The following is a 25,855-nucleotide window of genomic DNA, read 5'->3' as shown; positions in this document are numbered from 1 at the left end:
AGACTTGACAGTAGAGTGGCGCCTCCTGGTGACCGGGGAAGACGTCACCGGAGCAGGCTCTGGTAGAGACTTGACAGTAGAGTGGCGCCTCCTGGTGACCGGGGCAGACGTCACCGGAGCAGGCTCGGGTAGAGACGTGACAGTAGAGTGGCGCCTCCTGGTGACCGGGGCAGACGTCACCGGAGCAGGCTCTGGTAGAGACTTGACAGTAGAGTGGCGCCTCCTGGTGACCGGGGCAGACGTCACCGGAGCAGGCTCTGGTAGAGACTTGACAGTAGAGTGGCGCCTCCTGGTGACCGGGCCAGACGTCATTGGAGCAGGCTCTGGTAGAGACTTGACAGTAGAGTGGCGCCTCCTGGTGACCGGGGCAGACATCACCGGAGCAGGCTCTGGTAGAGACTTGACAGTAGAGTGGCGCCTCCTGGTGACCGGGCCAGACGTCATTGGAGCAGGCTCTGGTAGAGACTTGACAGTAGAGTGGCGCCTCCTGGTGACCGGGGCAGACGTCACCGGAGCAGGCCTTGGAGTCATGACAGAAGGCTATCAGTCACTGAGTTGGACCACACACAATCTCTGAATGAATTTTGAGTAATAAAATACAAATGTTTTTACTATGTCAAACCGCTCAGATCCTCCTGCTCTATAACGCTACCTGTAGCTCAGACTGCATTTTCAATGTGACAAGTTGCCTTTGAGTCTATATAGATAAATTTCCATTCTACTAAAATAAAAATGTTTTCTTTTATTATAGGCATACATGCTTCTCATCGATTAGGTCGTGGAGAGACGGATCCACCGTTATTATCATCAGGGACTGTCAAGCCATGGACGGCGGCTGCAGGAGACCACCGGGTGGAGTTAGCAGAACCAGGAGTAGTTCTCACCGGCGACACAGTCATCGAATATCCACTAGGAAGTAACATTCTCTCAAAATTGGGACTCCCATTTTACTTGTTGATCAGTCTTCGATCTGACAAAACCAACAATGCTTTCCTTTTCAGTATTAGAAATAAAAATAGGATATTTTTTGGTGTACAGTTGCTACCAAGAAAGGTGGTGGTACACACAGGGGGCAAACAGTCTGTGTCTTTCGATTATACAGTTCAGGATGGACAGTGGCACAGCTTTGCTATTGGTGTTGGAAACCAGTCCATTTCTTTGTTTGCGGAGTGTGGAAAGAAATACTTTAACAAAGAGGCTGTATTTGACATACAGACACTCGCTGCCGGTAGCATATTTACTTTGGGGAGAATGACTTTTCATTCTGTTCAGTTTGAAGGAGTAATATGTCAACTGGAGATTATTCCTTCAGCAGAAGCATCTGCAAACTATTGTCTCTACGTGCGAAAGCATTGTCTTCACACTGATACTTACCGATCTCAACCTGGAGACCCCAGAACGGAAGAGCTTCTTCATCCATCTATGCGAATAGAAACTAATAAACCTGTAGAGGATAGTCCCCATTCACAGTCTATATTAGACACGTCCAAAGAAACAGGTTCACTAACATCTAAAACCTCATTAGCTCGGCTGGCCCCAAGATTGAAACATTTTAGTTTAGCTGAAAATGAAACATCTAGCGTTAAGGTTACTCAACGACCCGAAACAAATATCCAACCAACGACCCATCAGAATCGGGCAGGAAATGTTAAGGATCTTGGTTATTCATCTCCGACGACGGTTTATAAAAAGATTTGGTCAAAAAACGACACCACTGAAAACAAACACACGAAAGAGCTGAAGGGTGCAAAGGTGGGTATCCATCAGATCTTCAATAGGACGCTCTATCAGGCCAGTAGTGACACGTATAGCCAACATGACCATTGGGATGACCCTGATCAGAATGATGACTATGGAGGAGAAGTTGACTATGGAACGGAAGATAACTATGGAACGGAAAATAACTATGGAACGGAAAATAACTATGGAACGGAAAACAGCTACGAAATCAACATGGACAACTACGATTACACCTACGAGGAGATGAACATGCTCTTTGAGATGGACGATTTGCTCGGCGATAAAGGAGATTCTGGACCTCCGGTGAGTTGACTATTTTTGTTAATAAGATGTGTGTGAGACTTGTGAAAAGTTTTCGATCTCTGGATGAGAGTGTGACATGACTCATTAGAGTTTCTTGGCTTAGCGGAAAGATAGTAATTTCAGAGGAACGTTATTTCAGATGTCTTCTATCTTCTGACAGATTGGGCCAAATATTTCAAGCTGTAGTGAAGTGTTTGGGTTTGTTTCATTCTAAATTTATGGAGCTCAGATTACAGACAGAATATGGTGCCAACTTCACACACTTCGCCGAGGTTCTTTTAATATGGGGCAATGTGTGACAATTAGAGATGAGCGCACCCCAGGTTCGGTGTTCTGTGTTCATACCAAACACAGACTTTACCAGAAAAACTAATATTGGGTTTGGAATTTGGGTGCCTTACGAATGAATACTGGGTACGCTCGGTGCTCAGCCCAGTGCGAGCCGCTTGTGGTGTTTGAACGGCTCGCACTGGGGGTAACAATATCGTGATCGGATATAGTCTGCACCAAACTAAATAAACGGAAAATCGCAAGCCACTCGCCCCCGAAAGTGATCTGTTTATGACTGCATGTGGGCCGAGACCCAAACTGCCCAATTAGTGACTTCCTTTGGGGTACAGGTCAAGTACGGGTTCCAAAGCAAACAGTCCGGCTGACCCCGCCGAATCGAACTTCCACGGGTTCATTAATTTCTAGTGAGAATCCTACAAATGTTTAGCTTTATTCTTTACAATTTCCAACAACAAATGGCTTTTTTTTATGGACCCCTTCTAAATAAAAAATTATATATCTGTATATATATATATATTTATATATATATATATATATATATATATATATATATATATATATAAAATGAAAAATGTAAACATTTTCTCACTTTTCTTCTCATAATAAAGTAATTTATGAACAATCAGCACTTACAACCCTCTGAGCTCTCAGGTTATTTCTATATCTAGCTTGTGAGCTCTGTAAATAGAGAGACTTAGGGGCACTTTGCACACTACGACATTGCAAGCCGATCCTTGCGATGCCGAGCGCGATAGTCCCCGCCTCTGTCGCAGCAGCGATATCTTGTGATCGCTGCCGTAGCGAACATTATCGCTATGACAGCTTCACACGCACTCACCTGCCCTGCGACGTTGCTCTGGCCTGCGACCCGCCTCCTTCCTAAGGAGTGCGGGTCGTGCGGCGTCACAGCGACGTCACACGGCAGGCGGCCAATAGAAGCGGAGGGGCGGAGATGAGCGGGACATAAACATCCCGCCCACCTCCGTCCTTCCGCATTGCCGGCGTGAGCCGCGGTGACTTAGGTAAGCTGATGTTCCTCGCTCCTGCGGCTTCTCACACAGCGATGTGTGCTGCCGCAGGGGAACGGGGAACAACATCGTACCGTCGCTGCCGCGCAATTATGAAAATGTCGGACGCTACACCGATGATACGATTATGTCGTTTTTGCGCTCGTTAATCGTATCAAAAACGCTTTACACACTACGATATCGACAGCGACGCCGGATGTATGTCACTTTCGATTTGACCCCACCGACATCGCAGCTGCGATGTCGTAGTGTGCAAAGGGCCCGTTATTCTAGGTCTTCTGTTGGTTTGTTTTTGGTTAGAGAGCTCCATGTTGGAGATGTATAAATCCAGTGCTATATCATCTCCTAAAACTCTTTTATGAAAGGGGTTTATCAGCCCTATGATATTGATGACCATCCGTAGCATAGTTGATGAATATGAGAAGTGTAGGTCTGCACCCGGCACACCCAGTGATCAGCTTCTTGCAGGTTTAGCACTCCATTCATTGTATTGGAGCTGCGCTGCTGTTCTCAGCAATGGCCACTACTGTCCCGGATCATTATTTATAGCTGATAACAGCTGGTCACTTATGGTGCTGGGTGTTGAGTCCCAATGATCTGATATTGATGGCCTGCCTCCCGTATAGGTCATCAATATGTAAATCTTTGACAACCCCTTTTAACTCTTCCTGTTAAGCTGATTTTTGTCTGGTCTTAGCCAAACTGTCTTTGCTGCCCCCTGTTGGTTCATTTTTTGCATTGAGCAATCTCTGATGTGAAATTTGGAAGATGCAATCTACCAGAAGGACGTGTTTGACAACACGCTAGGCTCACCTTGGGTGAAAGCCCAGTTTACTACCCTAGCTGTACATTTACATATCCTCAACGTGGCAAGTGGCTTCTTCGTGCCCCCTACAGTACCCAGCAATCCCCAACTATGTCCCTGATTAAAGGGTTAGTCCCAAAAAAGTGAGTTATACCCTATCCAAAAGATAGAAAACCTGTGGAATCCTAAGAACAGGGCTCTAGAGCCCCATCCTGAATGAAGCGGAGGTGCGCATGCTCAGCCTCCACACCATTGATTGTCTATGGGACAGACAAGTAAAGCACTTAGCAGTCCCAAGAGCAATGAATGAAGCCAAGCTCCGCATACTTGGCCTCCACTCCATTCATTGTCTATGGGACTGTTAAGTACAGGAGTTAGCAGTGCCATAGACAATGAATAAAGCGGAGGTGTGCATACTTGGCCTCCACTCCATTCATTGTCTGTGGGACTGCTAAGTGCAGTGCTTCGCTTTTTCTGGCAGTCCCGAAGGCAATGAATTAAGTGGAGTTTGAGCATGCGCACCTCCACTCCAGAGCCCCGTTCTCAGGAGCTAGAGCCCCGATTTCAGGATTGCTGGGGGCCCCAGTGGTTGGACCCACAGTTATCAACTTTCTTTTTTAGGAATACACCTTTTAAGCATTATTCAAAACTGAAAATATATATATATATATATTTCCCAGTTATTATATAGCTACAAAGTAAATAACCATATTCAGATGTCTCTTCTCTTTCTTGTTTCATATAGTACTGTATTCCATAACTGTTTTCATGTTTGTTTGTTTTCCTGCAATTGTGTGCAATATTCTAAGGTATTTATTAAATGTTCCAACATATTATGCACAATAACTTTTAAAGAGGACCAACCACCAGGATTTTCCTATATAAACTAAAGTCAATGCTATACTGCCACTATTATGCGGATTCTATATATACCTTTAGCTGTGAGATCGGATGTATACTTTCTGAAATACAGACAAGTAAAGTTTGTGAAATTCACTGTTACTTGATTGATAGCAGCTACAGAATATCTAATAGGTGGGATGGGTTTTGCTAGTTATTCCCGCCTCTGCCTGCCTGTCCTTCCTCCTCCTGTCTCTGTTATTACAGGAGGAGGAAGAACAGGCAGACACGAGTGGGAATAACTAGCAAAACCCGACCCAATTGTTAGATATTCTATTGATCAGATTATTTGATATTCTGTAGCATCTATCAATCATATACCAGTGCATTTCACAAACTTTACTTGCCTGTATTTCAGAAAGTATACATCCGATCTCACAACTAAAAGGTATCTATAGAATCAGCCTGATAGCGCCAGTATAGCACTGTATGTATAGACTCGGCCTGATAGTGCCAGTATAGCACTGTATGTATAGAATCAGCCTGATAGTGCCTGTATAGCACTGTATGTATAGAATCAGCCTGATAGCGCCAGTATAGCACTGTATGTATAGAATCAGCCTGATAGTGCCAGTATAGCACTGTATGTATAGAATCAGCCTGATAGTGCCAGTATAGCACTGTATGTATAGAATCAGCCTGATAGTGCCAGTATAGCACTGTATGTATAGAATCAGCCTGATAGCGCCAGTATAGCACTGTATGTATAGAATCAGCCTGATAGTGCCAGTATAGCACTGTATGTATAGAATCAGCCTGATAGTGCCAGTATAGCACTGTATGTATAGAATCAGCCTGATAGCGCCAGTATAGCACTTTATGTATAGAATCAGCCTGATAGTGCCAGTATAGCACTGTATGTATAGAATCAGCCTGATAGTGCCTGTATAGCACTGTATGTATAGAATCAGCCTGATAGTGCCAGTATAGCACTGTATGTATAGAATCAGCCTGATAGTGCCAGTATAGCACTGTATGTATAGAGTCAGCCTGATAGTTCCAGTATAGCACTGTATGTATAGAATCAGCCTGATAGCGCCAGTATAGCACTGTATGTATAGAATCAGCCTGATAGTGCCAGTATAGCACTGTATGTATAGAATCAGCCTGATAGTGCCAGTATAGCACTGTATGTATAGAATCAGCCTGATAGTGCCAGTATAGCACTGTATGTATAGAATCAGCCTGATAGCGCCAGTATAGCACTTTATGTATAGAATCAGCCTGATAGTGCCAGTATAGCACTGTATGTATAGAATCAGCCTGATAGTGCCTGTATAGCACTGTATGTATAGAATCAGCCTGATAGTGCCAGTATAGCACTGTATGTATAGAATCAGCCTGATAGTGCCAGTATAGCACTGTATGTATAGAGTCAGCCTGATAGTTCCAGTATAGCACTGTATGTATAGAATCAGCCTGATAGCGCCAGTATAGCACTGTATGTATAGAATCAGCCTGATAGCGCCAGTATAGCACTGTATGTATAGAATCAGCCTGATAGTGCCAGTGTAGCACTGTATGTATAGAATCAACCTGATAGTGCCAGTATAGCACTGTATGTATAGAATCAGCCTGATAGTGCCAGTATAGCACTGTATGTATAGAATCAGCCTGATAGCGTCAGTACAGCACTGTATGTATAGAATCAGCCTGATAGTGCCAGTATAGCACTGTATGTATAGAATCAGCCTGATCGTGCCAGAATAGCACTGTATGTATAGAATCAGCCTGATAGTGCCAGTATAGCACTGTATGTATAGAATCAGCCTGATAGTCCCAGTATAGCACTGTATGTATAGAATCAGCCTGATCGTGCCAGTATAGCACTGTATGTATAGAATCAGTCTGATAGTGCCAGTATAGCACTGTATGTATAGAATCAGCCTGATAGTGCCAGTATAGCACTGTATGTATAGAATCAGCCTGATAGTGCCAGTATAGCACTGTATGTATAGACTCAGCCTGATAGCGCCAGTATAGCACTGTATGTATAGAATCAGCCTGATAGTGCCAGTATAGCACTGTATGTATAGAATCAGCCTGATAGCGTCAGTACAGCACTGTATGTATAGAATCAGCCTGATAGTGCCAGTATAGCACTGTATGTATAGAATCAGCCTGATAGTGCCAGTATAGCACTGTATGTATAGACTCAGCCTGATAGTGCCAGTATAGCACTGTATGTATAGAATCAGCCTGATAGCGCCAGTATAGCACTGTATGTATAGAATCAGCCTGATAGTGCCAGTATAACACTGTATGTATAGAATCAGCCTGATAGTGCCAGTATAACACTGTGTGTATATAATCAATCTGATAGCGCCAGTATAGCACTGTGTGTATAGAATCAGCCTGATAGTGCCAGTATAGCACTGTATGTATAGAATCAGCCTGATAGTGCCAGTATAGCACTGTATGTATAGACTCAGCCTGATAGTGCCAGTATAACACTGTATGTATAGAATCAGCCTGATAGTGCCAGTATAGCACTGTATGTATAGAATCAGCCTGATAGTGCCAGTATAGCACTGTATGTATAGAGTCAGCCTGATAGTGCCAGTGTAGCACTGTATGTATAGAATCAGCCTGATAGTGCCAGTATAGCACTGTATGTATAGAATCAGCCTGATAGTGCCAGTATAGCACTGTATGTATAGACTCAGCCTGATAGCGCCAGTATAGCACTGTATGTATAGAATCAGCCTAATAGTGCCAGTATAGCACTGTATGTATAGAATCAGCCTGATAGCGTCAGTACAGCACTGTATGTATAGAATCAGCCTGATAGTGCCAGTATAGCACTGTATGTATAGAATCAACCTGATAGTACCAGTATAGCACTGTATGTATAGAATCAGCCTGATAGTGCCAGTATAGCACTGTATGTATAGAATCAGCCTGATAGCGTCAGTACAGCACTGTATGTATAGAATCAGCCTGATAGTGCCAGTATAGCACTGTATGTATAGAATCAGCCTGATAGTACCAGTATAGCACTGTATGTATAGACTCAGCCTGATAGCGCCAGTATAACACTGTATGTATAGAATCAGCCTGATAGCGCCAGTATAGCACTGTATGTATAGAATCAGCCTGATAGTGCCAATATAGCACTGTATGTATAGAATCAGCCTGATAGTGCCAGTATAGCACTGTATGTATAGAATCAGCCTGATAGTGCCAGTATAGCACTGTATGTATAGAATCAGCCTGATAGTGCCAGTATAGCACTGTATGTATAGACTCAGCCTCATAGCGCCAGTATAGCACTGTATGTATAGAATCAGTCTGATAGTACCAGTATAGCACTGTATGTATAGAATCAGTCTGATAGTACCAGTATAGCACTGTATGTATAGAATCAGCCTGATAGTGCCAGTATAGCACTGAATGTATAGAACCAGCCTGATAGCGCCAGTATAGCACTGTATGTATAGAATCAGCCTGATAGTGCCAGTATAGCACTGTATGTATAGAATCAGCCTGATAGCACCAGTATAGCACTGTATGTATAGAATCAGCCTGATAGCGCCAGTATAGCACTGTATGTATAGAATCAGCCTGATAGTGCCAGTATAGCACTGTATGTATAGAATCAGCCTCATAGCGCCAGTATAGCACTGTATGTATAGAATCAGCCTGATAGTGCCAGTATAGCACTGTATGTATAGAATCAGCCTGATAGTGCCAGTATAGCACTGTATGTATAGAATCAGCCTGATAGTGCCAGTATAGCACTGAATGTATAGAATCAGCATGATAGTGCCAGTATAGCACTGTATGTATAGAATCAGCCTGATAGTGCCAGTATAGCACTGATTTTAGTTTATATAGGAAAATCTTGGTGGTTGATCCTCTTTAAATTGTTGTATGAGGTTAAAAATGTCTGCTTCTATCTAAATGGTGCCACCCTTGTCCATAGGATGTGACTGGTATTGCGATTCAGCTCCAGTTGGGGAAGACGTCAATACCAGACACATAGAAGCGCTGTTTCTGATAAACAACCATAAACCTTTTTGACTGATCACTTACAACCCCTATTAATGTAATTTAGAATGATACTTTTCCTAAATATATGATACATGTATACATAAAACTGTACAAGAAAAGCTTACACCTGGCGACGTCTGAGATGTAAGGGTCCTGGCGTGCCCTTGAAATAGAGGACAGGATTGTCAGACGGGCCTCGGGACATGTTCCAGACGCACCTTTTTGGCTGTCATGAAACACAATAACATAAAGTTAAGTTTTATCTAAATTATCAAAGTCTGGAGAACGACTAATGTAATTGAGCCTAAGATCCTGGAGCCAAAGCGGCCCTCTCCTCGCAGCTCGGAGGGGATCAAGGAGGGTCTGTCACATTTCAAAGGATTTGCGGAAAATAAAAGTGCAGGTCCAGGTGTTAACCACGGCCCGGTGTGGACACAGAAAACGTCTTGTACATGAAACGCACAAAGCCCTGGTAGACCTCTGCACCGCGTTACAAGAGCGCGGCTGCTCTACACAAGGGCACGATTCTGAGGGCCTGAAACCATTCACACTATGGCCATTTATTATTTCGGAAAATTCGTAAATAATGGACGACCATCATTTCCTTATGGAAATAACAGACATTCCATTGGCGTCAATGAGAATCTGTGTGTTGGGAGCGCCATTAAATGCTTGGATTATTTTCAGCTGAAAGTCAGAGCTTTAAGCCGGGCGCTCTGTGATCTTACTGCAGGGTTAGGAGGTGTTGATAATTGATAGTTTGGGATTTCGAGTCTGAGACACTGGGGCTTAGTCATTCTTAGACTTTCAGTAAAATGCTTGTATGTCTCTGTGTCTTCAGGGTCCTCCAGGTCCTCCCGGTTTACCAGGTCCCCCAGGGAAAAGAGGTCCGAGGGTGAGTAACTGGCATATCACGTTTCACATCTGTTTTTTTTTCATTTACAACCTGATAATAGATTGCATTTAGTTTTTATCCTCTGTTAACAAGAACATCGTAGAAATATTTTGTAGAGAAGGGTATATTAAACATTGGAATGTATGACATGACGGAAGTTGTCGGTGCTGACTGTGGGGACTCGGCTCATATCAAAAATTCAGGGACTGTAGAGAAACAAGTCAATTTTACATTCATTAAAGAGAATCAACCATCAGGATTTTCATATATAAAGTAAAGCCAGTGCTATACTGGGGCTCGGATGCTGAATGTAAGCAGAGCTTCTGTTCTGAGATTGCAGGTTTTATTTCAGAAATATGTGCAAGTAAAGGTCCAGCAATGCACTGCTATTTGATTGACATGTGCAACAGGAAGGGAATATGTGTGTCTGGTGTTGCTATCTATACCCCCCTGTCTGCCTGTGTGCGCTGGAATTAACATCTATGACGGCAACAGAGGGAAGAAAGTCAAGTAGGCAGACAGGGGCAAGAATAATTAGCAAGACCCGACCCACATATTCACTTCCTGTTGCACCTGTCAATCAAATAGCAGTGCAATGCACGAACTTTTATATCAGAAATATGTGCAAGTAAAGTTTCTGCATTGCACTGCTATTTGATTGACAGGTACAACAGGAAGTGAATATGTGGGTTGGGTCTTGCTAACTATTCCCGCCCCTGTCTGCCTGCTTGACTTTCCTCCCCCTGTCGCCGTCATAGACATTAATTCCAGCACAGGCAGGCAGACGAGCGGGAATAGATAGCTAGACCCAACCCACATATTCACTTCATGTTGCATCTGTCAATCAAATAGAAGTGCAATGCAGGAACATTTATTTCAGAATTATGTGCAAGTAAAGCTCCCGCAATGCACTGCTATTTGATTGACAGGTGCAACAGGAAGTGAATATGTGGGTTGGGTCTTGCTAACCTCCAATCTCTGAACAGAAGCTCTGTTTACATTCAGCATCCGAGCGCCAGCATAGCACTGGATTTACTTTATATATGAAATTCCTGCTGATTGGTTCCCTTAACAAGGTGAGACAAAAAGAGCGTATTGATGTTTTATTCCATGTAATGATCAAAAAACATCATATTCTTTATGAAGGGTCATACACAGTAGAAATCAAAATTGGTCCATTTTGTTTGTTAGCACCCTTACCCTGTTCCTTCAAGACATTTCGTAGAATTGGCTGTGATCCTATGCCAACGGCAGAACTGGAAACAGATTGAATGCAGGGGTGGACATATCATTGGTGCAGTCAGTGCAGCCGCACAGGGGCCCGAGAGGTTCGGCAGCCATTTCTACCTCCAAAGCAGGTGAAATTATGCATTATGATGAGCTCTTGGGCTGTAAAGGGCCCGTATATTGTTTTTGCACAGGGGCCTTTTCTGGCTGTGTCCACCAGTGATTGAAAGGGATGTCTCATCATTCCTAAAAATGTGGACAATCAACCCACTCTTGACATCCCTAGAAAACCACTGACTTTGCTGTTGGAAGCCTCAATCAGTCAGGTCTTTCCTCTACAATGGAAATGTAGCATTAGAAGGTGGCCATTTAGATAAGTACAAGACAAGCTTAGATTTGGCCGGCACCACTTTTGGTACTTCCACATTGGAAGTTAGGGCTTCACGTATTGGCCTAAACTCATGCACAATTGGCAGGTATCATTAGAGAAAGACCCGTTCATGACACTCCCGATCATGCACTCATCTCAGCAGGTACGTGGAGTCATGCCCTCACCTCTAATGAAGAGATGAGTGGCGCCAGAATACTCTTTTAAGTCTGACAGAACAAGAGCGTCTGTTCTGGCTCATAGGGGAAGTCCTGAGCAGAGAACCACCCTCTACAACATCTGTATGGCCTAATAGAAATGAATAAGGGTGGTCTGTGGCTGGACCTCTGGGTCCCATTATGAGGTCAAGGCCAGGGCGCTTTGATAATTTGGTGGGCCATTCTGACAATGGACTGTGGACAACCATTTCTCTAATGAATACAGCTGGAAAATATTAAAGTTTGGATTATAAAAGTATTCTTCCCTAAAACATTGGTGGACTGAAGGGTTTCTGGATTTAGGGCAGCTATGGTCTAAGGCATATTTCAAATAGATATACGATACTCATAATCACTATATGGATCTGATAGACAAACTGAGTTTAGAATCAATATTACATTTTTTTTAATTTATTAAACAAAGTACTAACATTACACAAACAGAAACAAATGGAGGTACAGGTGTGATAAACAGCAGGTGAGTCACTGTCGCACTAACACTAGTACAAAATAAGGAGCTGGTAAGCATAAGACCACTCAGAACCAAAGTAGGTAAAAAGTCTTAATAGATCAATGATTGCTAATGGCCACTAAATATAACCCCTATACAGCCTAATTAGCAGAGTGCATAAGATATACTCAGTGGTGAGGCAAAGCAGACAGATCAAATTAGCAGAAGAATTTTTTTTAGCTTACCCATTGAGCTCCCTGTAGAAGTTGGTGAGTCACCACCCCCGACGCGCGTTTCGCGTAGGGTTTCCTCAGGGGGGCCATAGCACACTGTATGTCATAATGACTATTTATAAGTGATGTGGGGTCAGCGGGGACTGCTAATGCACATGCGCCACGTCCGGTGCGCCATTTGACCCTTTGAGTTATGGAACATATAAATAGTCATTATGACACACAGTGTGCTACGGCCCCATGAGGAAGCCCTACGCGAAACACGCGTTGGGGCCGGTGACTCGCCAACCGGTACAGGGAGTTCAATGGGTAAGCTAAAAAAAATCGGATTGATGTACGGTATTTGTGCGAGTTATCTTAATATTGCCATACGTTACTGTGTTTGTTCCTGATTTACTGAGAATTTTTCAGTTGATACTGCCTATCATAATCACTATATATACGATATGAATAAGAGCCAATTTGACCTTGTGGTGAATTTAACCTATGGCCTCAGTACTCAGCTATGGAGGGGAAAAGTTATATATACTTTCTAAGTGTGCACAGCTGCATTGCTCCTCTTCCGTCCTTCTTTTTTAAGCTTTCTCTATGAATACACCCATTTGCTGGCTCTCGAAGTGCCTGTCACATCCTAAATATAAAATATTTGTTTCCACCCAGTCTTTTATGTGTAGTCTAGATATAATTGTGGCTTTGCATAGCTGGCTATGTTTTATTATAACTCATGCCCGGAAGCCAAGAGGGCTGTGTTTATATTCGGTGTATGATTAAGTGCGCATCTTTACTGTAATTTTAACTATTCAGTTTTTAGATTTTGGGAATGGTGCGATCTTCAAGTTGGCAATAAAACTCATCCTTCACTTCGATCTTCGTCCAATTTGTTAGATTTAAGTGTGTGCACAAGTAGATAATGTAGAGACTGATGCATTAAAAAAAAAATAAAAAACATTATTTTTGGGCAGACTGTAAAACGTGGTGTGACTCAGTCAATTGCATTGTAAATCAACCACAGAATTTATAAAAAGAAACACACAAATAATTGCTGCTGTTTTTCCTTAAGATGGGTCTGAAGTGGGTTTCCCTTTTATTATGAAAAATTAAAACCAAAATTAATTACAAATTGGTAACCATTTTTCTTCTGCAGCTTGCATGTATTATAGTACATTGCAAGCTGCTTGATTCTACATTGCTGTATATGAACGCGATATGCTAAGGTCCATTTAGATTGGCAAATTTTTGCCCATAAAGAAGTGACAATTGACTATATACAAGACAGTCAAAGCTGTCCAAAGATCTATTTAAAGGGGTTGTCTGGTTTAGAAACTTTTGGAATTACGGGAGTTGAGAGCCTTCATATGTGACTTCCATCCGGTGTAGAGAGAAGCTACAAAAGACTTGTCTCTCACTCTCTGGAAGACCAGGCAAATCCATTCCATAGATGGAGCTGCAGGCGGGGTTGAACATTTGCTGCCAGGTGTAATGGTTCGGTTTGGCTATTAGATCCGGTGACTTGTTGTTGTGTGGTCAGTTCCTCGGTCTGCTGGGCTGTTGCCTTTTTCTTCCCTGTCCAAATGCTGACAGTTCCCATTGCATTTGTTCTCCCTTCTGTGTTCGCTCCTCTCCAAGTGTTTCTAGTTTCTCTGTTTTGGTCTGCCCTATTACATGCTGGATTGCGTGATGTATGTTCACCATTCAATGCACTTTCTTGTTGGCTATATCTCTAGGTGGACTTGTTTCAAGATGTTCCAGCCCTTCAGCTTTGAGGTTTACTTTTTGGTAAACACTACTCGAGTGCCTGCTGTGAGTTGGTTTACTTTCCTTTACAGCACTATCACGGGAGCGACTGAGAGGACTGGGACACCTAAGCTTACCCTCAGACTGCGTACCCTGCGCTGTCCCTCAGCTCAGAGGTACACTATATGGTAGTGAAGTCTGAGTCACTAGCATGTCCCTGACTTCTGTCCTAGTCCTGATGTAATTCCCCTCCCCCACCTCTACCCGAGGGGTGAGTCGGTACTATAAACACAAACCCCACAACCAGACATGGACATGGGAAAACAACAACTCATACACATGGCAACCACACAAAAGGAGCCATTAAAAGTGCACAAGGAGAAACAACATAAAAAGGGGGAAGAAAATAGACTACTGGGAAACTTCCATACCGTACAACCAGCGCACTACTAACTGCTGCAGCCTGCACCAATGCTGCAGCCAACAAAGGAAAACAGAGAGAGGGTTTCTCCAGCTCCTTTCTCCTCCTGGCCAAGCTTCCAAATTAATGAAATTAACCGGCACCCTCTGCTGGAAGCAGAGGGATATATATGGGACCTGGGAGTGGTCCAAATAGGAAAACACCTGACCAGGAGTCAGAAGCTGCTGAAAGCTAAACTGACATTAACCCTCTCCTCCCCAAAAGAATAGGAATTAATTTAATCAGCAGAGTCTCACAAGGTAAAGTGAAATTCTGACCCAGAACCTGTCACAAAACTCCACAACAGAGAGAAGACCATGACAAGCACCTATTCCTTTCCATTTACATGGAACCTTTTTTTTTGTTTTCTCACTCTGGTTTTTGTATCTTCCTACTTGTAGGCACTCTGTGGCGGCCTCCCCTCTACAGGAGGTTCGAGAAACCCCTCGACAGCCTTTTAGGGAGCCTGGTCCGAGGTGGTAGGTGTATGGCTAGGGTCTAACTAGTCTGTACAGGGATCAGTTGTGTGCAGGCACATCTTCTCTCTGTAGAAGGTTTTTCCCTTTTCCGTTACCAGTGTGTGAGTTTGTGTATGTTCAAAATACCAGGTTCTCTTGCAGATTATAGTGATCATTGGAGGTACCAGAAGCGGGACACTAATCAGCTTACTTTCCGGGACATGTAAAAAGTAGATGGTCATAATCTGAAAATCTCTAATAAGGAATTGTTTCCCCAGTTGCTGCAATAGGGTCTAGGAATATGGTTAGAAAATAAACTGTAGCTTGCAATTCCTATCCCAGTTTCCCCCAAAGGAAGTCAATGGAATTGAGGTCAGGGGCTCTGCAATCGCAACATGGCATCCGCTATCTACTCCAGACAATATTGCACTCCAAAAGTCAAATAGTACTTCTTTTCCTCCAAGCCCTGCCATGCGCCCAAACAGTAGTTTCCCACCAAAAATGGGGTGTTGTGTACTAAGGAGAAATTGCAAAAGAAATGTTCGGGTCTATTTTCTCCTATTACCCTTGTGAAAATGCAAAAATTGGGAGGGGAGTAAAATAATTGTTTTCATTACTTTAATTCCCATGATGCACCTACAGGGTTAATACATTTCTTGGACGTGGTTTTTAGCAGTTAGAGTGGTGCACATTTTAGAATGGTGTCACTATTTGGTATTTTCTGCCACATGGGCCACTCAAACTCACTTGAAATCTGATGTGGTCCCTAAAAAATTTGGTTTTGTCAATTTTGTTGAAAAAAAGAGAAATTCCTGATAAAAGTTTAACCCTACCTCCTAACAAAAAAAAAGTTTCAAACACGTTGGTAACGTAAAGTAGACATGTCACAAATGTTATTTATTAACTATGGGGCACTTTGCACACTATGTCATCGCAAGCCGATGGTAGCGATGCCGAGCGCGATAGTCCCCGCCCCCGTCGCAGCTGCGATATCATGGTGATAGTTGGCGTAGTGAACATTATTGCTACGCCAGCTTCACATGGGGGCGGGTCGTGCGGCGTCATAGCGACCTCACACGGCAGGCGGCCAATAGAAGCGGAGGGGCAGAGATGAGCGGGACATAAACATCCCGCCCACCTCCTTCCTTCCGCATAGCTGGCGTGAGCCGCAGGACGCAGGTAGGAGATGTTCCTCGTTCCTGCGGCTTCACACACAGCGATGTGTGATGCCGCTGGAACGAGGAACAACATCGTAACATCGGTCATTTCCAAATTATGGAAATGACCAACGCTGCACCGATGATACGATTATGACGATTTTGCGCTCGTTAATCGTATCAAACAGGCTTTACACACTACGATATCGCCTGCGACGCCGGATGTGCGTAACTTTCAATTTGACCCCACCGACATCGCACCTGCGATGTCGTAGTGTGCAAAGTGCCCCTATGTGTGATATAACTATCTGATTTAAGGGCACAAAAATTAAATGTTTGAAATGTTCAAATTTTTTTTGGCTAAATTTTCAATACTTTCAGAAATAATATTGAACAAAATGTACCTGTAACATGAAGTACAACATGTCACAAAAATTAATCTCAGAATCACTGGGATTATATTGAAGTATTCCAGAGTTATAGTTCGTCAGATTTGAAAAATGAGGCTTGGTCATTAACGTATAAAGTGCCTTGGTCCTCAAGGAGTTAAAAATCACAGATGACACTGTGTTTTGGAGCAAAAAGTGTTCTTGCTTGAAGCCAAAAAAACAAAATTCGCCCATCAGACTTCCAGATGTAGCTATTCATCTAATGGGGGTGGGCTGTACATTACTCTAATGCTAACCATTTGCATTAGACATATTGATCTCAGGCTTGTGTGTGGTTTTTCACCCACGAAAACCCAATGTTAGAAGCTCCCGTGAACAGTTGTGCTGACATGGCTTCCAGTAGCAGCATGAAACGTGGTAATTAATGGATATACTCTAGAATTTTGTCATCTTCTTCTCGGAGCTTGAGTGTCTTACTGCTTTTTGAATATGGTGGGTCCAGCAAGACAGCAATGTCAACATGTCACAAGTAAAATGGCCTAATATCTTAAGCTGGCCATATGGAGATAGTTGTAGGCCAAAAGTTCAGACAACAGATAGCTATTTCTTCTCAATCTCCTCTACACATGGATGCACATCCAAGCCGAATACACCGATGTTTTCCACAGGGAGAGAAGAGAAAGCCACCGATAGACCACTTTGGCAACGGCCTATCTTCCCTAAAAAATAGGATCAGGCATCAAAATTCCAACTGCCCGACCCTTCCTTCCCCCACCATCATGTATGAAGAAGGACCCAACACTCGTCAGATGGTTAGCTAGCCATGTTGAAATCAGCAGGTTCAAATGATTTTCATTTAATGTTGAGCCAATGAAGAAAGGAAAAGACCTGCACTCGCCGTAAAATAACAGCCAGACTTTTTTGAAAACAGTGCATAAAAATCATGGAGGAACTGGGCCAGGCGCTGGAACCCAAAAGGTTGACGGCCAGGAGCAAGGACCCATAGAAGCGAATTTGCGCGAAACAGCCGTTGTCCTTTTGGGTTCCAGCGCCGATGTTTACGCACAATTTTAAAAAAGTCTGGATGTTATTTTACGGCAGGTGCGGGCTTTTTGCCTCTCTCCACTGGCTCACCTTTGGATCTACCTGTTCACACCAGCGAGCATCGCTGAATCCCCAGCAACAGTCAGGAGTTCACATTTGTTCCCCAGCCATCTGCAGCACCGGATCCAGGTAATCAAGTGATGCGTGTCCGCATCTATTCTTTCATTGCGATATTCATTTAATGTGTACTGTTAGACAGCTGTTGTCCCACCCTTAGATATAATATTGTTTGTGTAGATTTTTACCCTCATGGCTCCACTCCAGGTTTCAAACCTGTGACCTCTTGGTTGGACCACAGCCTATTTTGTGTTTGTCCAACTGCTGAAGGATCTATTGTCTTTCTTATTTTCTGCCTTCCTGTTTTAATTCTATTCAGATGTGTGCACTTTCTCGTTTGGTTTGCCCAATCACATTTTGGGAGGTGCTATTTATACTCACTACTCACATGCCCCAGTGCTGGCTGTATTTCTGGATGGATGGTTGTCAAGAGCCCCAGCTCCTCTGTTAAGGTTTTCTTACTGAGACATTGCTACTGCTATTCCTTGCAGTTTGTTTGTGTGATTCCCTTCCTAGTTATCTCCTATTTTGTTTCATTTACGTTTGGGCAGGCTTCCACATATTTTGTTATTCTTTTTGGTTTCTTGTATTCCATCATTCCTGTACGACTGTGTTTGCACGTTCCTAGCCCTGTGTCTCACCCTCTGCCTGTGCGCACTTAATTCATCTTTATTGTTGTTTTTATGTTACACTTGCTTTATAGCTTAGGGTGTAGTTAAGGAAACTCAGGTCAACCATCGACGAGTGAAGTCGATATTACATGATCTTAGGGTGACGACCTCTACTGTCAGGCAGGGACAAATCGGGGTCAAGTCTAGGGCAAGTACTAGCCTGTATTGAGACATGTGGATTTCTGGTTTTACAACTCCCCTCGTTTGTCCGTCCCAATGAGACTGTCGGGGTTCAGTTGTAACAATTCCAAAAAAAAATTACCAATGTTTTACATGCTATTAAAAAACTGATCCATTGAAGAGTTATGACATTTACTGTCACTAGAAATGGCTTTCTGCCCTGCTTGTCAGGGAAGGAGCAGAGCCCCTGTAGTAACATGTCAGTATAGCTGTCAAGATCCTTACTGCAGGGGAAGTAAGAAGAGAGTAGATTGTCAGCTTTCATAAGGAAAAGAAGGCCAAGCATACATTTGTAAAGTGCATATGGAAGGAAAAATTCTAAAAAAAAAAAGCACCATATATTACAGCAGTTGTCTGGTACTTGAATATTGATGGCCTATCCTTATAATAGATCATCAATATCTGATTGGTGGGGGTGAGAGACCCACATCCCCCTATCAGTTGCTGGATGTGATCAATTAAGGAGCGGAATTGTTTAGCTCCGTCAACTGCATAGTGGCTACAGCGTAATGTTACAGATCCCACCCTATTCATTCTAATAGGGGCAGATGTGCAGTACCCAACCGAGACACTATGAGGTTGATGGAGGTATGCTATGTAGCTCTGCAGCTGATCACATCTGGACGCCGGCACGGATAAGAAATGATCTTCGTTGGTACCAGATGTCGCCCTCCCACTGATCTGCTATTGCTCACCTATCATAAGGATAATCCATCAACATTAAAGTACTAGACAACTCCTTTAAAAGATCATTTTTATGTACACGAGCCTTAATGAAGGCAGTTCTGGAGTAATTCATTAACAAAGAACTCCAATCAAAGTTTTATCCTCTTAATATATTGCAATCATCATATTACAATGCACTATGTAGTTACAGTTGTTCAATTTGCCTTTCTACCCAGTTAATTTTTCTCTGCTGTATTCAGAAACAGGAAGTCTCTTTTCACTGCATGAGTCATCCCCCTCTTCAACTCCTGACCATCCCCTCCGCCATTGACTTTTGCAGTGATGACTCATGAAGAAAAAAGAGACGTACTCTTTCTACATAGAGCTTAGAAGGAATCAGCTAGACAGTTTTTAATCACAAGATGTCATAGACCTAATGAAAAAGAGAAGAATTAACTGAGTAGAAGAGCAAAATGGGCAATTGTAAGCACACAGTGCTATATAATATGATGACTGCAATATATTAGGAGGATAAAATCCTCCTAATATATAAGGATGGGAGTGCTTCCTTAAGAGGCATATGCCTTTCAATGAATTTGGCGCCTTTACAACTGCTGTTTGGCTCTGCCAGAAATGTTACTCCAGCCAGAGGTTGGTATTAATTTCTGGGATAATTTATGCTACTTTAGTCATTTGAATAATGGCAAATTTGTCGAGCGTGCTCCACCATGCCCCATCCCACCCCATCTCTGACGACTTTGGGGAAGTTGACCAGGAGTGGTCAAGGAAATAATTTACCAGATTTCAAGGTAGTTTATACCAGAATCATGGTGAATGTATTCAGGCCCAAAGTGTTTCCCGGAGGGATATCTGGCTATTTTCCGTGTCGAGACTCCTAACAGAGGCTCCACAAACCTTCTTGATTTGCATATTTCCCAGGGGGCAATGCACCTAGGATTTCACTGTGTTGAGCGCCCTTGTTGGCTGCCGGCAGTGTTTTCTCTGGCTGGTCTCCCCGAGATCAGTGATTGTTTTGTATTGCTGGTCTACTAGGCATTGCTCCACCTGGCCAGAATCCTACTCCACACTGATGAGAGGCAAAACCCCGAAACAGCTGTCTGTGGATGGATACCTAGCCTTGGTATATCCCTTGTCATATCTTTGAGCTCGTCAAGAGCTGGATATTGACAAAAAGGGCCACTGAATATGGTGGTTATGGTGGTCTCCTAAAAGGAGCCACTCCTTGGCTAGGTCCTTCCCGGAGGGATATCTGGCTATTTTCCGTGTCGAGATTTCTAACAGAGGCTCCACGGACCTTTTTGATTTTCAATGAATTTGGCGCCTTTACAACTGCTGTTTGGCTCCGCCAGAAATGTTACTCCAGCCAGAGGTTGGTATTAATTTCTGGCATAAGTTATGCTACTTTAGTCATTTAAATAATGGCGAATTTGTCGAGCCTGCTCCACCATGCCCCATCCCACCCCATCTCTGACCACTTTGGGGAAGTTGACCAGGAGTGGTCGAGGAAATAATTTGCTAGATTTTAAGGTGTATACATGGCGAATGTATTTGGGCCCAAAGTGTTTTATGATCGAAACACTGCACATGCTGTTACTTTAAATCACTTATCTGCCTTTCAAGAGTTTTGGTATGACAATTTTCCTAGGAAAACCTATTTAAGAGACAATTCCCATCTCTATCATTTGTGACCGGCTCTTAGAGGTGGCCGGGAACCAAGCAGATGGACTTTATGTCAGTAACACTCATAGAAGTGAATAGGAGTTACAGAAATAGCACTGCTCTTTCCATAATCCCGGCCACCTCTGTCCGCCACATATAGACAGGTATTCCCATGTCAGCCATGAGTCCATCCGATGCCTCATTGATTTATTGTTTCAGGCTGTACAATGGCAGAAACACCATCTTTAGTTGATAGATGCATTAAGTATTTCTCAATGGCCAGATGCGATATTGGAAAAACAAAAACAGGATCCCAATAGAAATGACAAATGTTTCACTCTGGAACAGGTTTTCACCAGATCCAGTTGCGATTAATACTTTTTTTTTTGCATTTAAACAGATTGAATTGGTTTTGTTTCAGCAATGAAAGTGGCTTTTTTTCCTCCAAGTTTGTATTTTGGGTTATTTGAGGAGACCATACCATTCAAGTAGAGCCAACTGTCTGTTTGAGATCAGAAAGCATTTACATGTGCGCCACTGACAAGCGGGGAATGCAAGTCATCCTCTCCTCCACCTCTCCAGTTCCCGAACGTTCAAAAGTGTTCTGCCAAAGCTAGCTACAGGGGCGAAGGAAGCCGGGCCGTGCTCAGAATTGTTGTGCAATTATGGTGCAAAACGCTCGGGGCAACACACTCAGAGCTATGGTGTCTTCATAATCCCGGTGTTCAGGGTTTTGATCTTGAATGAAAGTGTCAAACAGAAGAAAAATATTTAGAATTTTACTATTAGTTCTCTTAGTAATATTCTTTAACTATTTGTTACATATTGACCTGGAGGAAATGCAAGGAATCCTGTGTATGTGATCGCTGTGCAGCATAGCTGCTGGGTATTTGGGCAGATCCTGATCAGCTTAGCAAGTAACTAATGTCACAGTAGGTGGCTGTTTCACCTAAAAATTGGACTTTTGGGTGCCCCATTAGAATGGAAAATGGAAACATAAAAAAAACGCGTGAATGTCTAAAATCTATGTATCAAAATGACTGAAAAAAGATAAACTCATTCAAACATTTTTATGTCAATTTGGAATGACAAAGAATAATATTACTTTAAAAAGAAAAAAACAAAACCTCTTTTTTATTATTATGCTTTAGTTATTAAGCACGATCATATTCCACAGCACTTCTCAGACATCATTGTTGTTCTCATTGGGGTTCACAATCTAAATTCTCTCTCACTATGTCTTTGAAGTGTGGGAGGAAACCCACACAAACATGGGGAGAACAGAAAAACTCAGATGTTGTCCTTGGTGGGACAGGGCTAATTTCAAAGTCACCATGTTGCCTCTTTAAAAAAAAAAAATAGACATTATCCCCTTAAAGACCTTCCTTCCTTTCCTTCCTTTCCTTCCTTTCCTCCCTTCCCTCTCTTCCCTCTCGTCCTTCCTTTCTTTCCCTTCCCTTCCATCCTCTCTTCCTTCCTACCTTCCCTCTCTTCCTTCCTTTCCTCCCTTCCCTTCTTTCCCTTCCCTTCCATCCTCTCTTCCTTCCTACCTTCCCTCTCTTTCTTCCTTCCTTCATTCCATCCTCTCTTCCTTCCTACCTTCCCTCTCTTCCTTCCATCCTCTCTTCCTTCCTACCTTCCCTCTCTTCCTTCCCTTCCTTCTATCCTCTCTTCCTTCCTACCTTCCCTTTTTTCCTTCCTTCCCTTCCTTCCTTCTATCCTCTCTTCCTTCCTACTTTCCCTTCCTTCTATCCTCTCTTCCTTCCTACCTTCCCTCTCTTCCTTTCCTTCCTTCTATCCTCTCTTCCTTCCTACCTTCCCTCTCTTCCCTTTCTTCCTTCCTTCCTTCCTTCCCTCCATCCTTCCATCCTCTCTTCCTTCCTACCTTCCCTCTTTCCTTCCTACCTTCCCTCTATTCCCTCTCTCCCTTCCCTCTCTCCTTTCCTTCCCTTCCTTCTTTTTTTACAGGTCAGGTAGTTTTGGTTTTCAAATTATGGCAATCCTAAACTTATATTTTACTTTTTTATATTTTAGTTGTTTAAAAAAATTCAAAACAGGTCAAAAAATGTGGTTTTCTGAGAACTGAAACTTTTTTTATTCTTCCTGTGATGGAGCTGCATGAGTGCTTAATTTGCATGCGTCTAGCTGAGATTTTTATTGATACCATTTTAGGGCACATGTAATGTTTTTATAATAATAATAATATATAATATAATATATATCATATAATATATGTATAATATATATATATATATATATATATATTGTAACGTTGCGCCCTGCAACGTGGGGGTTCCACTCGCTTGCAGCGGTGTGAGGTTGCTTCAGCAACACACGTACACAGTCTCTTCATAGAAATTCTGGCAGTTTATTAAAAACACTCAGCATAAACTGCCCTCAAACATAAACAATAAGTCCATAATGGAAGTTTAGCAACTTCCCCACTCTCTGGCTCCTGCCAGCGTACAACTCTAGCCAAGGTTCCTTCCAGCACCCAGGGCCCTCTGCAGACCCCTGTCTGTCTCTCCTCCTGGAGAGATTCGGCCCTACAGCCCTGGCCTGGCTGCACTCACCTCAGACTCAGTATCAGAGCCTTGTGATCAGCCTCCACACAGGCTGAAACACCCAGAGCTCCCGGCTCTGCGCTCACTTGTTTCCAGTCCACACACTGGACATCTAGAGCCAGTCTCTCTCTAGACTGCCCTAGACACACACCACCCAGGTTCAGAGACAGGATTGCTTTAACCCCTGGAGCCACACCCACAGGTGGTAAGGAGTGTGTAATCAGCATCACACACCCTTCCATGGCTCTGCATGTAATGCAATCCTGTGGAACCACAGGTACCAGCCAGCTTCACATTGCAGAGCACCCACGCTTCTGCAAAACATACCGGCCCTTTGTAATACAGCCGGTTGATACCTCACATACCCTCCCCCTCTGTTCAAACCCGTAGGGGAGAACACTTGCCAATGACCTGGGGCCGCGTGACAGGGCATCCCCGCTGCCATGCCCCACCAGTTGAGAGGGCCGTCCAAGAGCAGTAGTCCCCGAGGCATCGCCTGACACTGTCACCAAACCCTGTCTGGTCAACCTAGGGTTAAAGGACGTCCCATTTCCAGACCGTTCTCTCCCTGACCCCCTCCCAGGGTCACCGTAGTAGAGAGACATGTCCCCAGTCAAACCTACAGTCTTGTCCGAACCTAGGCTTTCTCGAGTACCCCCAAGGCTACTGTCGGGAACTCTAAGCTCATAGCGGCCACTATCTACAGTACATCGTAGGTTACCACTCTGTCGGCGATTCCTTTTATCGCGCGTCTGAACTACTGGACCGACACGCCATCTTCCACTTCTTTCCCCTGAACAACGGGTGGAAGACGGCTGCTGTCCCCCACACAGTTGGCGAAGCTGCTCCTTAATTTTCAGGTTTTCTTGCCACAATCGCTCCATGTCACGTACATGCTGTACCCGATATTCAATAAGGCTTCGAATGTTTCCAAGACTCTCTACAGTCCCGACACAGACGAACGGAACCATACCAGCTTCCCTGGGTATCTTGCTCTCATTAGCAGCAGGGATTCTTAATCTCACCAATCCTGATTTATTCACCATGTCTTGCATGACTCGTCCGGTTTTTCCAATGACTCTCCCCACCAGAGCCCGGGGTACTTGGACAATATCTTCCGCCAGACTCTGCGCTTTCCTTTTATACTCTAGCTGTCTAGTGGCTTCTTCCTTTTGCAGTTGGACCTGCCACTTCATACGAACACATCTGAAGTGCATGTCCTTTAGAATAGCGACCCGCTGCCCAGTAATTTCACTGGTGGACAATATCACTAACTGTTCAGCCCCTGGGGTACAGTAGACCTCACACGCTTCCACAGCTCTCTTAAATTCGTCATGCATGCACCCGGTGGCACACGCTTCTCTTAAGTCCTTAGGTATATCCACCATGCACTTGACTACAGAAGTCTCATTCATCCCTGCCACATGCTTGTCAAGTTTAGCTTCCAAAGTCAGCTCTCTTTGGGCCTCCCCTGCTTCAACATGTTTGGTCAGGATTGACACTCGCTGCTCCATCTGCTCCAAGGCTCCCTGGGACTTGGACTGGTACTCTGCCAAGCGACTTCGGAGCTCAGCCACTTCTTTCTCCAGCTCCCTTACTCGACTCTCAGTAGCCTGCCTAAGAAGTATCTCTTGTTGTAGATGGTCTTTGCTCATCCTCTTGAATGAGTCTTCACTTGCGGACCTCTCTGGTCTACGACACACTATTTCTGAGGCTTCTTCCATCTCCGCTTCAGAACGTTTGGGTTTCTTACACTCCTTACCCACGACCTTCTCTATATCCTCCATCGTAGTTTTACCAAGCAGGTCAGGCAGGCTCCCAGTCCTGGATGAGACCTCTGGTCCAGACTTCACCTCCTCAGAGGCTCTCTTCACTTCAGCGCCAGCTGTTTCTTGTTTCTTCACTGCATTAGCTTCCACTTCCTCTGGGGTCTCTGCCGTGTCACCCTCAGCCTGGGTGTCACACCCTTCAACATGGCACTCTGTTCCTTTTAGAGATTTGGGGCTAAATTCGCTGTCATCCACCCCAGCACTTGGTAGTTCACCAGTCTGCTCACCACGACTGTTGGGGATTATTCCTTCCCCCACACTCTCTAGGATTCCATTTCCTATAGCACTCTCGCCTGACAGACTATCAACTTCACACTTTGAAATCATAGGGACCACCACCATTACGTCCTTGGTTGGCTCCTTCTCTGCACTTGCAGCCCGCTGATTTCTGTCGTCACAATGTGTCAGTTCAATCTCTGATTCCTCAGTCTTTTGTAGGATATCACCGTCTGACT

General features: G+C 43.8%; 1 protein-coding gene across 1 annotated transcript in view; it reads left to right on the top strand.

Moving 5' to 3' along the window:
• The window catches only part of COL24A1 (collagen type XXIV alpha 1 chain), a 382,434-nt gene that overhangs the window by 73,803 nt on the left and 282,776 nt on the right, over window positions 1-25,855 (top strand). Inside the window, exons 3-4 of the mRNA XM_075320523.1 lie at window positions 752-2,043; window positions 9,902-9,955. Of these exons, the coding sequence (XP_075176638.1) occupies window positions 752-2,043; window positions 9,902-9,955 (1,346 nt within the window). The remainder of the gene's footprint in view (window positions 1-751; window positions 2,044-9,901; window positions 9,956-25,855) is intronic.

This window comes from Anomaloglossus baeobatrachus, chromosome 8 (assembly GCF_048569485.1).
Source record: "Anomaloglossus baeobatrachus isolate aAnoBae1 chromosome 8, aAnoBae1.hap1, whole genome shotgun sequence".
Classification (NCBI taxonomy): Eukaryota; Metazoa; Chordata; class Amphibia; order Anura; family Aromobatidae; genus Anomaloglossus; species Anomaloglossus baeobatrachus.
The sequence above is the reverse complement of the archived record's forward strand: the minus strand, read 5'-3'. Positions and strand labels throughout refer to the sequence as shown.